At 41.6% G+C, this 14374-nt stretch overlaps 2 protein-coding genes across 2 annotated transcripts; one reads left to right on the top strand and one right to left on the bottom strand.

Annotated features, from left to right (window-relative positions):
• The first annotated feature begins 981 nt into the window (after positions 1–981).
• On the top strand, positions 982–3299 carry dctn5 (dynactin 5). Its single transcript, XM_004560724.3, has 6 exons — positions 982–1156; positions 1336–1404; positions 1488–1606; positions 1794–1905; positions 2305–2407; positions 2516–3299. Exons 1-6 carry the CDS (start codon positions 1109–1111, stop codon positions 2611–2613), a joined length of 549 nt encoding a protein of 182 aa, XP_004560781.1. The 5' UTR covers positions 982–1108; the 3' UTR covers positions 2614–3299.
• A 1172-nt stretch (positions 3300–4471) lies between these two features.
• hapstr1a (HUWE1 associated protein modifying stress responses a) lies at positions 4472–12208 on the bottom strand. The gene is made up of 5 exons (XM_004560725.3): positions 11750–12208; positions 10641–10721; positions 10168–10235; positions 9234–9444; positions 4472–8034 (listed from the first exon to the last, which is right to left on the bottom strand). Exons 1-5 carry the CDS (start codon positions 11943–11945, stop codon positions 7715–7717), a joined length of 876 nt encoding a protein of 291 aa, XP_004560782.1. The 5' UTR covers positions 11946–12208; the 3' UTR covers positions 4472–7714.
• Between the last annotated feature and the right edge of the window lie 2166 nt (positions 12209–14374).

The raw sequence follows: 14374 nt of genomic DNA, 5'->3' as shown, positions 1-14374 counted from the left end.
TAGGTGTACAATAAGAGCTCCTGTTAAAATGAAGTTATAAAGTCTACACAAATTAGACAATAAAAATGGACAAAGACAAACTTTTATTCTCAGTTTCTCTGGATTAAGCTGTGTTTTTCCCTTTTTCTCTGCCTCCTCTGGTAGCTTTGACTGCTTGATTGCTAGATCCAGGTAGCAGTAATGTCTCCAGGGTTTCAGGCAGATTACACTTCAGTTAGTAAGAGCGACAGTCTTTTTCATCCTCCTGTTTCTTCTGCATCCGTCCCACCTGCCTGAATAACATATCCTCTGAAAAAACCCTCGAGTGTCCACAATCACACCAAAGTGCTCTTCCTCTCTCTAAAGGTTCCAGCTGCTTAAAAAAACTCTTGTTTTTAACTTTGCCCATCAGTGCTGCACAGCGCAGGTAGCTTTTCATGCGACCACTTCAGTTAAACCCAGCTCAACCCTCTCAGTGTCTTTAGTCTCATTGGAGATACTCCAGAGTCTTTATCACAATCCTCCACGGCGTGGAGCTGTTTCACAGAGGAGCCGTCTTACTGTTTGTCTCAGGGTTCATTAAACAAAAAACACAACAAAACTTACATATGGATATGTATATCTATGATAAAATAATAATACATTTTGTAAGTTGTTTTTTTTTTTTGACAAAGAACCAATATGTGGCTCCCTATTTTTAAAAATGTCAGACAAGATTAGTCCATATCATTAAAAAAAGAAGAATAACAGCAAAAAAAAAAAGAAAATCCCTGACACTATCACAAAATATACAGACAATTATTCCAGGGTTTATAAAAGCTTTACTTATTATTATTATTATTATTATTATTATTATTATTATTATTATTATTATTATTGTTATTATGATTAATTTCTTTTTTCTTTTTTCTTTTTTATTTTTTTAGCTTTACACGCGCACATTTATTATGTCTGTTTTTTGTTCGATATCTGATATTTTAAATAAAGTTATTTGATGGCGTCACGTCCGGGCTTGCGCAGAAGACAAGAAGAAGGAGAAGGAGCTTCCCATAGAGAAAATCCGTATCGATGCTTTAGATCGTATCGCAGAATAATAAACGCCGTTTGATAGTTCAGCGGGTTTCCAGCCATGGAGTTGTCTGAAATACTGTACAACAAAGCGGAGTACATTGAGACGGTACTGTGTGGAATTTTAATCACCGCTGCTTAAGCTAACGTAGCCTGCTATCTGTCCAAGCAGAAAGTGAACGGGGCGTTGGGCGGATAGCAGAGACGGTTGTTTGTACTCATTTATGTGGACAGACACAGACACGATCGTTCACACGATTATAAACAGTGGTTGTTGTTTTATTTCAGGCTTCTGGCAACAAAGTGAGCAGACAGTCGGTACTATGTGGGAGTCAAAACATAGTCTTGAACGGCAAAGTAAGGAAAACACACACCTGGAAACGACACTGTGAATAGAAAGTGTCCAGCTGTGCTAAAGCTTTGGATGTTCTCTCTTGCAGACTATTGTTATGAATGACTGCATCATCAGGGGGGACCTGGCTAACGTCCGGGTGGGCAGACACTGCGTGGTGAAAAGCCGGAGTGTTATTCGACCACCTTTCAAAAAGTTCAGCAAAGGGTAAAGTATCTTTGACACACGTTCAGGCCAGCCATGTGCTTTTGTGTTCTAGATAAAGATGCTTTGAGATTGTTTTTAGTTATTGTCACTCAAAATATATTTAAAGTCACTGTACAAATGAATAAAGGAGAGAATATGCTAAGTAGAAAAGCATATTGTCTCATCACTGCCCTGTCCCCCTCTGCAGGGTGGCTTTCTTCCCGCTGCACATTGGAGACCACGTCTTCATTGAGGAAGACTGCGTGGTCAATGCAGCACAGATTGGTTCCTACGTCCACATTGGGAAGAACTGTGTCATAGTGAGTGAAATAAAATCTCACACACGCACACAGCTAGCTCCTCGGCAGTGAAAGGACATTGCTGTGAAGGGGTGGGGCGGGGGGTATAGACAGAAAGCATGTCTTTATTGCCTGTGGTGAACCAGTCACATGGCAGTCATGCAACCTTCTGCTGGCAGTCGAGGGCTGAATTAATAAACAAAAAAACACAAGCTGGCATTTTTTTTTCCAAACTGTTGATTTGGATCACAGAAATGGGGACTTCACTTAATCACAAATTAGTCATTATGTGTATATATATGTATGTGTGTGTGTGTGTGTGTATATATACACACATATACATATATGTATATATATGAAAGTGCATGACTTTGTGATGTTTGATGATGTTTCAATTTCTTTTTCCCATTATGTGTGCAGGGTCGCCGTTGTGTGCTAAAGGATTGCTGCAAGATCTTAGACAACACCGTGCTTCCTCCTGAGACAGTGGTGCCACCTTTCACCGTTTTCTCTGGATGCCCAGGTGAGCAAAACGCACACAACTAATCAATAGACCAGCATCTTTCTACTTTTCTGTCTTCGTTCTCCTCAATGTCTGGTCTTTACCTGCGTTTGTCTCGCTCTCTCTCAGGTCTGTTTTCAGGAGAGCTCCCAGAGTGTACACAGGACCTCATGATTGATGTAACCAAGAGTTACTACCAGAAGTTCATGCCCCTCAGCCAGATATGAGTCGCACTCTTAAACTCTCAGCCAGGACCTCTTCCTTTGTTCAGCCAGCCGCACGTTGGGGGCTCTCATCAGACTCTTAAGAGCTCACCTTTTATCTGTCATCGACCCGAGGCCTTGAGTTTAATTTCCCAAGAAAAAAAACATCACGTGTTAAAGTTAGATTCAGTTGCACAAAGCTACCATGTGTTGGCATCTCCAAATTTCTGAGAAATAAAATGAAATCCCGTTAGATGTCATTCTGATGCTTTGCCCTGTCCACTGCATCACGGAGAAAAACTCGTGGACCCCCTGTGTGGCCTCGTTGCCGTCTTTACCCGATGGCTCTCTGAGAGCAGCTGCAGATGAGGATGAAGAGGTGGAGGAGCTACGAAGGATGCAAGAACATGGCTTTTAATATTGAACACCCACGGACCAAACCGTAGCAACACTAGTCCTTTGAGGATGTAGGCTGAATGTGCGTATCACTCATATCAGCAGAAGACACATTAATTTTACTATGGCTGTAATTTTCTTCATTGTTTGCTTTTTTTTGTCCCTTGCTGGACATTGTAAACTGTTCAAGTATTTAATATTGTTTTTATGTTTGGGGGATGGCCCTCATTGCTCCGCTTCTGCCGTTTTCTGTGAGACAAAGTCAGAAATAGTGAAGCATATGAATAAATGTAAATGACTGAAAACCCTACAAACGTCTCAAAGGTGTTAACTTTATCTGGGATCATTTACTTTGGATTATACGATGATAGTTTTTTACCACAGTAATGTTATTTATTTACTGATGTTCCTGAGAATGTGCAATCTGCTGATTTAGAATCTGCAAAGGTTTCCTGCTGATCATCTATTAACAGGGGTGTCAAACTTAAGGCCTGGGTGCCAGGATTGGCCCAGCAAACACTCTAATCTGGCCCACTTGACTGCTTTGGAAATGCAAAGGAGAGCATACATTTTACACTGGTTTTTTTTTTATCAGTTTTACAGCTTTCTTTCATATTACAACAACATAATTAAGTAATAAATGGTTACATTACAGACAAGTTCCTCTTTTTCAGTTTATAATATAAAAACTTTTTTTTTTTAGTTTTACATTTAAAAAAGGCCTTTTTTGTCATGTATGAAAACTGAGACACACTGTTGAATATTGCCTTATTTTTCTTATATTAAGATATCTCACAAATTAAATGTGAAGTTTTTAGGTTTTCACTAGTTTAGCTCACTCAGGATCAAAGTTGTCTCTATATGACGTAATCATTTATTTGATGTCACTGATCTAGTAGAAATGTTTGTTCTACCGCTGTCCTCTGGCTGCCCGTAGTGGTTTGCATCCAGTGGCTTTTTAGGTGTGAAGTTTCAGGGACGCCTCTGGTCATTATTGCTTTATTAAAACAAGAAAGCAGGAAGAGAATCAGGAAATGACCCAGCGTGGTCTTTAACCCCGGTAGCTGCATATTTCTCACAACATGCAAGTTATCTGCTCAACCTGGTGAGCTAAATGACAAGTTAGTCAAATGTCAGCAGCTTTGTTAACAGAAACATTTCTAAGTCTCCAAACTGTTAATACTGTTAACCTGCTCCTCATTTATGCTTGAGAAGAAAAAAACAGTTTCGATACTTTGCTTATTTACTGACGAAGTTAAAGAACTGCAAACTGACAGGGAAATGTAGACGTGAAGATCATCTGAAGCAGAAGAGCTGTGCTGCTGTGAAACGTGACTAAAACAGAACACACTGTTTAGAACAGGAAATAGCACCAAGAGGCCTTACTGCCTGTTTTTAACGGTTATATTTTGTCTTTATTCCCATTTTACAGCATCTTCTTTCTGAAAACGCTGTCCTTATTTTTAAAATGAAACAGCCGATCCGATTGCGATTCAATGGTTTTATTTCCTTTACAATGTGAACCACATATATCATACCAACAATTAAATGTTCAGTATATAGATTAGCCATTTATTACCTTTTTAAACAAATAAGAAACAGCTGATGATAGTGTTGGCTCCAGAGACTTTGTGGCATGAGTCACCCTGATGAAACAATGCGGATGAAGGCTGCGACTGGCTCAGGGAAGAAACAGAAAACAGGGTGACCCCAAGCTGATCTGAGGAGGGGGAGCGGGGGTCAACTCCGCAGGTTTAACAGTGGGACTGCAAAGACGGCACAATCCTGCTCTTATCAAACTCTTCAATCAAACCTTTGGGAAGAAGACATCCTTTGATAGGCTCAATCTTTAAGTGCTTTTCCTGTCAGCACACACACTTCCCTGTAACTGACATGACGTGGAACAGAAACAGCAGGCGGGTGAAGCTACTAGTTTGTAGCCGAACACCTCGTTTCGTTTCAGAAACAATACTGCCGAAGTGTTAGACACAGAACAGCGAGCCAAAGCGTCTAAGAGAAGAAAACTAGAACATTTTGAAATGCATTCCTCTGCTTTAATGAAGAGCGTGTGGGCAAGCAGACCAGTCAGTCCTCAGGAGCTACACCACCTAAAACAAAATAAATTTAAATACTTTTTTTTGTTTGCCAAAGTTGAAACTCAGAGGTTTAACTGCACACGACCTGAAATGTGACTTTACGGCACATTTGTCTGTTTAAGAATCAAGGTTGGGTCCTATGTTAAGATTATTCACTGAATCAGTGATGGCTGAAGCAGCTCAGCTTACCAGACACTTAAACCCCACCTCCCCTCCGCCCTCTGCAGGCAAAGCTGAGGTGTTCAATACCAAGCTTACATTTTGAGTCTCAGCGGTTTCACAGATCCAGGACTTTGACAGATCGCCAAACATCACCCGGGTTCTTTTTCCTACTGAAAAGCCTGAAATCATAGGAACATAAAAGGCAACCTAGAGCACAAAAAAGAAAACGCAAAATGAAATCGGTGACCAGAATTTAAGTTAAAAAAAACAAAATAAAAAACCAAACTGGCATGCTTTATACAACTAAATAAAGGCCACTTCACAGGCCATAAAATGTGAAAGGGAGAGAACTGGAGTCAACATGAGGAACAAACGGAGAAGAAAGCAGGAAACATTAACACCACACTGGTCACTTCCTGTGCGTAATACAGGTAGAACAGCGCACTGTAATACTGAGACAACTCAAGATTTCTTTAATCATTTACACCCACAAACATGCTCAGGTTTAGCTCTGATAACATCACGTTAACATCCTAAAACAAACCGATTCCTATTGCTTTGTTTTACCCCGTTTATTGACTCATGTGCCATTAATGTCTCCTGCTCTGCTCCCTCACTGAATGTTGGAAGTAAACAACCATTGTAGGAATGAAACTCAACCCCATGTTACTTCGTTCTGTACCAAGTTTAAAAAAAAAACAAAACAAAAAAACGAACCCATCCACATTTTATTAATGCACACACCCCTTTCACAAAATACAGACAGCATCCATCTTCCCATCCGACACGCTGGCCCAGTTACCTCGTGTGCGCCGGGTGGCATGTTTGGTGGTTGTTTTTGAGCGTGCCACCACTTCTAAAGCCTAAAAAATTAAGTTCGGCTTTTTCTTCCAATATCTTACACCATATGTCAAACAGTCTCTGCGACGTGTTCAAATAATTTTGAAGAAGTGACAAAAATCAAGTGAGTGCGAGAGCTCCTGTTTTATTTCTAAGCATCCCCACACTTAAACCTCTATTCCACAAAAGCGGCGCCGAGCCAGTTTTTCCTGGGAAACTGCCCACGTTTTTAATCAAGTTAGAGGGCTAAATGTTATCGAGCATCTTGAAAAGCACGGTGGACACTGAATCTGACGACTGCCATCAGCATGAGTGGTTCTAATTTTGATGAGCGGTGCTGTGGCGCCTGGCTGAAATGCATGATTACATCAGCGCCGCTATTTGTAGAAAAGAGGTGAATGTAGTGTGTGGACAACTCATAAGTGTGCACGTTTAGGGCCGGACAAAGGTACAGCTGGAATAAAAATGGAAGAGCCGATTTATTTGCATGAGTCAGAAGTGAAAACTAAGTGCAAAAAAATCCTTATTGCAACTCATCAGAATCATCCCACGACGACGGGAAAACAGCAGCTGCTTTCATAATAAGACCAGAGCAGAGGGGGTAAGGGGCTGTTGGAGAAGCTGCATAAACAAAGAGAATACAATTCCTTTTCCATTATCCTCAACAGCAACAACAACAGGAAAAAAAGTGGAAAAAGAACGGAAAATTAACTTGGCTATAGCTGCTGCAAACAGTGGCAACAAACCTAGAATTTTAACACTGGTGGTTGAAAAACTACAAACAAAGAAAAGGTGACGGCCTGAAGTACAAATCGAGCCACCGTAGAAGCAGAGCACTTAGCAGAGAATAAAGTCTGAATGGATGTCCAAACACTGACAGCCTGCTGCTGTTGTAGTTAGACGCCGTCAACCTAGTAGCCAGACAAACTGAACTGCTTACAAAGTGGCAGATGAGGCAGCGTGATGCCACAAACACACACCCATACTCCTACTAGGCGATTTAGCTCCACCACTGACAGGCTACGCCAACTAAGAGCTGCAATGATGAAGTAACAAAAAGGGGGGTGGGGTTAACGCAGGGGTGACTCGGGTCCAACGTTTGGCGAGCGACACAATCCACTGAGTGAAGCGATTTGATCATGGCCCTCACTTCCTTATTAAGGTGGCGGGTGAGGATGAGTGAGGTTAAGGGAGGGAAGGGCACAAATGTGTCAAAGATCAAAGTGGCTTTTACTTGTCGAGCAGCACGGAGCGTTATTGCCCCTCTCAAAAACTGTGTGGATCCCAGGATAAGTCGGGAACTTTCTTCGTTGTCTCCTTTCCAGGGCGGTGTTTGAGGAATGTGCGAAGTGGCTTCCTGGTCACGTGCACACACTCACGCCCACTCGTTAAGTGTTCTTGATTGTAGATCGATGATTTGTAGTATACGAGCTGGGAAAGGAGACAAGGACTAGAATTCGAGAGCTTTCAGTCCTCGTTTTCATCTTCAGCCGAAGCATCCGAGTGCGCGTGACTGTACATCTGCACATGTCCCACACGAGCCCATCCATCCCCCCGCCCCCTCTCCTAGCCTTGGCTTTGAAGGCTAACCCACCCACCATCCCCTCGCCTCGCATGTAGGCAGGGGCAGATCAAATCATCCTGTTGCGTTTGTGCGTTGGGGAGTCTGTGATGACATCACTACATTGGGTGGAGTTTCGTTTCCTGGTTCCTCCCCCCCCTCCGGCAGAGGCGGCGCCAGTAGAGTCCAGATGCAGCGCCATCTCCTCTGAGATGAAAGTGTTTAGGTCGACGTCTTGGAGCCCGTTACGCCTGCTGCGGCACACCGGCCCAGAGCCGGAAGAAGCACCTCCGCTCGCACCACCTCCGTTGCTGCTACTCCCACTGACATGCGTAGGAGAACCCGGAGCACCGGAGCGGACGCTGATGCTCGCCATGGCACCACTCAGACCTGAAGAAGGAGACGAAAGAACAGGAAGTTTAGCAGCAGGTAGACGTCTACATCTCATTTATAGCCTCTGATAAGAAGAAAGCTTCCATTAGGCCATTAAAAAAAATGATAATAATATATTTTTTTTAAAAATTCAACTTTGTTTATCTTTTAAATGGTTGATGGACAAACTCATTTTTCATAAAAGCCAAAAAAACCCAAAAAAAACCCATCAGCATCTGTTCCCGTCAAAATAAAGCTCTAACTATCAGCTCCTGATTACGCAGCTATTTCAGGAGAAAGTGACAGCACTGAGTAATATTGCCATTTTCTCATTTCCAATGCAACAAATGAAATAATTTCAGGCTGAATTCATCTATTTAAAAAGGAATGAAACACTCAGCACATTGTTCATGTTAAAAAAAAACCACCAATAGCGCATGATCCAATCTGACAGAGATATACAAAAAGAGAAGGCTTGCAGTTAATCACCATTTCCCTAATTTCAACCAAGTTAAAGTTAATCTATCAGGCCTGATGATCACAGCAAAATACAAACAGGTGACAAACTGTGATGAACTGAAATGTCAGACTTTCGTTTCTGTAATCTGACCCAGTCTGACCTCAGATGCACCCACAATGTGACGCTCGTCAAGTTCTGAGTATTTATTTGTGGTACAGCACAGCAAAAACTACCAGCATATTCAAATGGAACTTAATTATAGAAAGGTGAGTAATAGGAAACAATCTGTCTTTCGATTAGTCAAATAGTGTCTTGCAAACACAAATGACAGGAATTGACCTGGAAAAAAAAAAAAAAAAAAAAAAGGAAGAGAAAAAAAAAGAGTGCTTTCACAAAAATACCCTTATCTCTGAGCCACATGTAGCAGAAGGACAAGCCTTCAATCTCTCACAGGCGTAAACACAGAAGGCCTCTCATGAACACATGAGAGGCCTTAAACACAGCACTGTAATGCTCAGACATGACAGACCTGTTTAAAAGGTCTCCTATGAAAGTCCTCATCTCACAGTCACTGTGGAACATTAACCATTTATCTATCAAACTTAGGAACCAGGAGGTCACACACATACGTTTACGAGCATAAATAACACACACAAGTTATTTAACATTGTAGCTACCACTGAGGGGGTGTAAGTCAATTCTGATTCTTTGGTATGGAGTTGGCATTCGAGTCAGCCTTGCACTTAAATGTCCTCACCATGCAGTGCTATGGCCTCCCTGAAGGGCTGGAGGTCCGCTTCTACAGATGAGCCAGTCTCTGCTGGTGAGTTAGCGCGGCTGGGGGCCACCATGGCCAGCCGAGGGTTGGCCCTGCTACTTCTGTGCGGTGGTGCTTTGCCGCATAAAAAGCTGATCAGATCCTCCCTGCGGATGGTTCTCCGGCGCTTTTTCACCCAGGCCAACATGTCCTGTAATCCAATGCACATTATAAAAATCTGAGAATTTATGCTTCAAAAGGAAGCATATACTGAAACCCTACAGCACAACCTGACGCACATCTCCCGAGAAATTTAACTACACGGCAGGTTGAAGCAGGCGGCGACTGTTGAGATTGTTCAGTACGGTTACATTTCCAGCTACTTTTTCCATTGCGTTTTTGAACTTATCAGTAAGAATAACACTCATCTCAACATAAGGAATATTAATCACAGCATCAATATAAGGACTCACAAATGTCTGTAAATTCCTGGAGGGAGATAGTCAATTCCCTCAGGTCTACTCCAACAGTTTCAACAAAGAAGTGGAAAAAATACAGGGACAAATGTTTACTCTTTGTTTAACAATGAAAAGGGACCCAGGAGGGTTAAAGTCCCAACATTTTAATTTCTCTCTATCATGTGTGCCACTGCAAAAACACTGGCAGTAAACCGCATGGTAATTAACACATAATGCACCAGTAAAAGCATAAATGTCAGCAAAGACGTTGGTCACTCAGAGTAGGGAAGGCTGCGTCACAGGCTCTACAGTCAGGCATCTGTTATCAACAAACACCGATCCAGTCTTTTTTTTTTTTTTTTGTAATATCCTTCATTGACCCTGTCGTGCATAGCTAATTTTTGTTTCCTAAACGACAGTCTATGACAGGAAACTGTAAAGTCACAATTAGTCACAAGCAGAGGAACAAGACCCACCTTATTACGACGTTGGTGTCCTATCTGGATGCCCCGATCGAAGCTTCTCTGATGGGCCTCGACACTCTCTGTGAGAGTGAAAGACAACAACAGCTGTTCACGATTATATATAACAAAGCCAACCAAATATGGACCTCTATTTAACATTTCTCATGTTGTACGCTATTTATTACGTATTTAGAAGTGGAGATGCTCTACTAAGAGACAGGCTTTGTTTCACTAGTGAATATCTGACATTGTGCTGTGTGTTTTTGGTCCCTTAAACCATGTGACAAGCTGATTAACACGGAGTTGATCAGCGATAATAACCACTTCTGTTTACCTTTTCATGTGGGGGGACAGATCAAAAACTTTTCCCAAAACTAACAAAGTTACAGCCAGAGTCTACACCGCTGGCTTAACGCACAGACACAACAGGAAGTGTAGAACCTGGTAGTCAAGGAACAAGGATGGAGGAGGATGTGGTTGGTTACCTTTGTAAAGGTTGGTGACTGCTGTAGCAGCGTTCTGAAATGGCACCCACAATGACAGGCCCTGCTGATGGCATACTCTGTCTGAAGGTGAGAGAGGAATAATAAAAATGAAAAAAACACTTGTAATTTAAAGCAAATACCATGGTGCCATACTAGTGGTGGTCAAATGACAGCAAAGGGGTTGAAGTTGAGGATCGTTTTCATTCGCCATTTTGTCTTGCATCTACAACTGCAAGGGGGACAGGGTTTGGCATAAAAATAACTGGCAGTCAGCGCTAGATGGCCAGCTTGGCAGCAGCTTGTTTAGCAGGAGAGTGCCGACACACGAACTTAACTGCCCTCTCAGCAGTTAAGTTGCAGAGCCCAGTCAAACACACACACTGGTAAAGACTTAAGCCAAACTCCTGTTTCTACGTGCCGGGGATTTATCCCGACCGATAAGAGCCAAGCTACAGCAGATTGTAGACAAACCAATATTATCCTCGCCATCTTGTGATTATAACGTTTCGCATCGGCTCAACTCGCCAGCTAGTCGGCTGTTTAAAAAACAAAACAAAGCCAGTGGACACGTATGTGCGGGCTCTTATTTCAACGCGTTTGGGGGGGACAACGTCTGCAACCAATCGATACCGGTGTAGCAGATGTTAACACTGACAGCACACAGCAGACTGTCATCTGGGAATGTCGCGTAGCTACGATTGTTGTTGCCATCGCCATTTTGTAACTAGCCTGGCTAACCTGACGATAGCGGCTGTCAAACTTTAGTGTCAAAGTATTCGCGTTAACTCGAACTACCTCATCGCTTCGTCGATGTGGCCACTGCTATTTGGTGCTCGGCGTAACTACACAACGCCAGGTTATATCTCACAATTCTTTGTCACCAGCTAGCCCGGACTAGCTAGAAAAAAAATGTAGCATTGCAAAATTCACCTGTAAACGATAGTTTCCCCAGTACCCGGCTAGACGAGGAGTTTCCTAAAGAGCTAGCTACACTGCCGTTAATGTTAGTTTATAGGGCTCGGTGTACAGTCAGGCTGCTAACAAACAAGCCAAGGGGGGATGCAGGCACCGTTAGACGGACAAGCAAAAAGGAGAGCGCTGGGCTGGACCTTTGTATAACTGTGCCACGGCAGTGGCGGAGTTCTGGAAGAGATGCCACAGTTTATCCTGCTCGTTGTCGACGTCCTCCTCGCTCGGCTCCCTCTGCTCCGCTTCGGCCAAACACTGTCGCTCCCATTTTGAGAACCAGTGCTCGGGTCCGTGTTCCTGTATCTCCGAGTCGCCGTCTTCCTTCTTCTCCTCCATTTAATACGCCAAAAACTCGAGGGAAATTCGATTTTTAGCTTGAAAAGATGGCCGTTTCGACGCCGTCTAAAGAGTTATATGAGGGGAAATCATGAGTACTTTTATGTTTTTGTTATTTTTTTCTTCTTTTCTATTTCGTACTACGATACTGCGTCGCCACCTACTCCTGCCATCATAAACCTAGCTAACTATTTTTCCTAGTTGCCGACGTCGGGATATATGCACCACAGACTATCCTGTTATGCACTTCCTCCCGCCCCATTACTCTACATGTCAGCGACAAATGGCCACATGAACGCTGCAGGGTGGGCTCTGGGTCTGTGCACGCAGTTTAATTGGCTTTCAGACACGTCCCTCACACCGCTGACACAAAAGAAGCTCAGTGAAAATTCACTTTAAGTGCTCGCTGGCAAATTTATTAAGCTAGCAAGAGACACGGAGCTCACATTATATTATATTATATTATATTATATTATATTATATTATATTTCATCATTTCTATATCATTAGATATATCGAATTATCACCTATTAATCTAGGCATAACTTACAGACTTATAATATATGAACTGCTGCATTGTAAGTATATTAAAAATATATACGTCAACAACAAAAAATAGACTTTTCTAAACCCATGAGCGTTCAAGTTCATTAGACGAAGCCGAGTGTAGGACTGACATATGTCCACTAGATGGCGCCATGTCATGAAACTCTTCTTCAGACCTGCTGCTCTGAGAAGAACCAGCTACATGAAAAAAAAAAGAATGTACGATTAGTGGAACCCGTATTGTCCCACACAGTTATATATGCATTAAAAGTATTGTTGCTTTTTGACAATGTTCTTGACAATGTAATAGTTTGTAATATATGTTGGTTGAGTACATCAGGAGGACATCTTAGATTGACGACAGAAGACAAAGTTAAAGAGCCAAGGCTGAGGGGGTTTGGGATGCCTTGGATAGAAGATGTTGGAGGAAAAGAGAAAAAACCTCAGAGAAGATTTGTGGATGTTGTGAAGGATGATATGCAGAAGGTTGGTGCATATCATATCTGTCACAACGGAAGATGGGTGGAGGAGAATGATGGGGGTTACAGGTGAGATGGAGCCCCCTAAAGCAAGCAGCCAAAAGAAGAAGAAGAAAAAGATACTTGTTAATAGTAAAATCTGGAAATTAATCCAAAATGTGCATTTAAAATGCACAAAAAACAACCACAAAATGTGGTTGTTTTTAAAGTGCTTTATAAATAAAGTTGATGATGATGATGATGATTTACTTTATTAACGCGTTCCTGACCAGGCAGGCGATCAGCTCTTAAGTAAATAACATGGTCTTAGAGCAGGAGGGCAGCAGTTTTACTATAGTATTGTATTTTCCAATTAGTTTTTGACTTTTCTTTTAAATTCAATTTAGTTCACGTTGGCTGATTTTCCTGTTTCAGTTTATTTTTTATTGTTTGAAAGTGTTACGTTGTAGTTTAGTTTTTACTAGTTTCAGTGTTAGTTTTAGTCTTTTTTCATTACTATTGCATGAAGGGCAACTGCCAGGCACAACCTAGGAAAATCTGACTCATTTGACCCACTGTTGCAGGCATCAAGAGTCTGAATAAACAAAGAGTCTTTATTATTATTATTAGTAGTAGTATTGTTGTTGTTGTTATAATCAAACTATAAATTAAACCTCATTTTTTAAAATTTGATTTTAGTTACTTTTTTTCAAAAGTTTATTTTATACTTTTAGTTAACTGTCACTGGAATCGAGTTTACTTTGGACTTCTTATTATAATAACCTTTGAAGGCAGTAGATTTTATTTGGTGGATATGATATTATATTCTAAATACATTGCGCAGTTGTTGTTTTTCCATTTCAGTTTTTTTTAATTGTCCTGTTTTAGTTAAATCTCGAGTAATATAGTGCATCCAAGCATGAAAGTGCACGCAAGTTCTTGAAAACCCAAGTCCATAAAGTTAACACACATGTTGAATGAAACTGATAACCAGGTAAACACACATTAAAATACAAAATTGAATAAATAAAATAACTGGCAATGACTCGAGCTGTCCATGGTGTGATATTAAAAGTTAATTTAACACAGCTGTGCAGGCACAATAGTTGGAAAATAAATATTCGTGTTCACTGTAAAATAAAAGTCCCGCTTGTGTAAATGGGTTCCTGTCTTTAATGCCAGTGGAAACCACGTGGTTTTACAGTTTTATTGGCTGAATCATGTTGTGTTTCCATACAATGTTTCTGAAAGCACGGGTTTTTTTTTTTTAAGTAAATCTGTTCAGAACTGCTCAATGAAAACTTTTGGTTTTGTCACCTTGTTGGGTAAAACGTCACACACGCGCTATTACCACGTATTTACACAGTTTAGCCCCACAGCTCAGCGATTTCTCCCATTCAAATCAATGTCACGCCACGTACAGCC

This window comes from Maylandia zebra, linkage group LG4, assembly GCF_041146795.1.
Source record: "Maylandia zebra isolate NMK-2024a linkage group LG4, Mzebra_GT3a, whole genome shotgun sequence".
In the NCBI taxonomy this organism is placed as follows: Eukaryota; Metazoa; Chordata; class Actinopteri; order Cichliformes; family Cichlidae; genus Maylandia; species Maylandia zebra.
This window is presented reverse-complemented; position numbering and strand designations above follow the sequence as displayed.

Excerpts from the sequence above, each read along its gene's own strand:
- dctn5 (XM_004560724.3), top strand. The coding sequence starts at position 1,109 with ATGGAGTTGTCTGAAATACTGTACAACAAAGCGGAGTACATTGAGACG. Across the intron at positions 1,405-1,487 it reads ACATAGTCTTGAACGGCAAA|ACTATTGTTATGAATGACTG; the intron begins GTAAGGAAAACA and ends TCTCTCTTGCAG. Across the intron at positions 2,408-2,515 it reads CGTTTTCTCTGGATGCCCAG|GTCTGTTTTCAGGAGAGCTC; the intron begins GTGAGCAAAACG and ends GCTCTCTCTCAG.
- hapstr1a (XM_004560725.3), bottom strand. The coding sequence starts at position 11,945 with ATGGAGGAGAAGAAGGAAGACGGCGACTCGGAGATACAGGAACACGGA. Across the intron at positions 10,722-11,749 it reads CGTGGCACAGTTATACAAAG|ACAGAGTATGCCATCAGCAG; the intron begins GTCCAGCCCAGC and ends TCTCACCTTCAG. Across the intron at positions 10,236-10,640 it reads AGTCACCAACCTTTACAAAG|AGAGTGTCGAGGCCCATCAG; the intron begins GTAACCAACCAC and ends TCACTCTCACAG.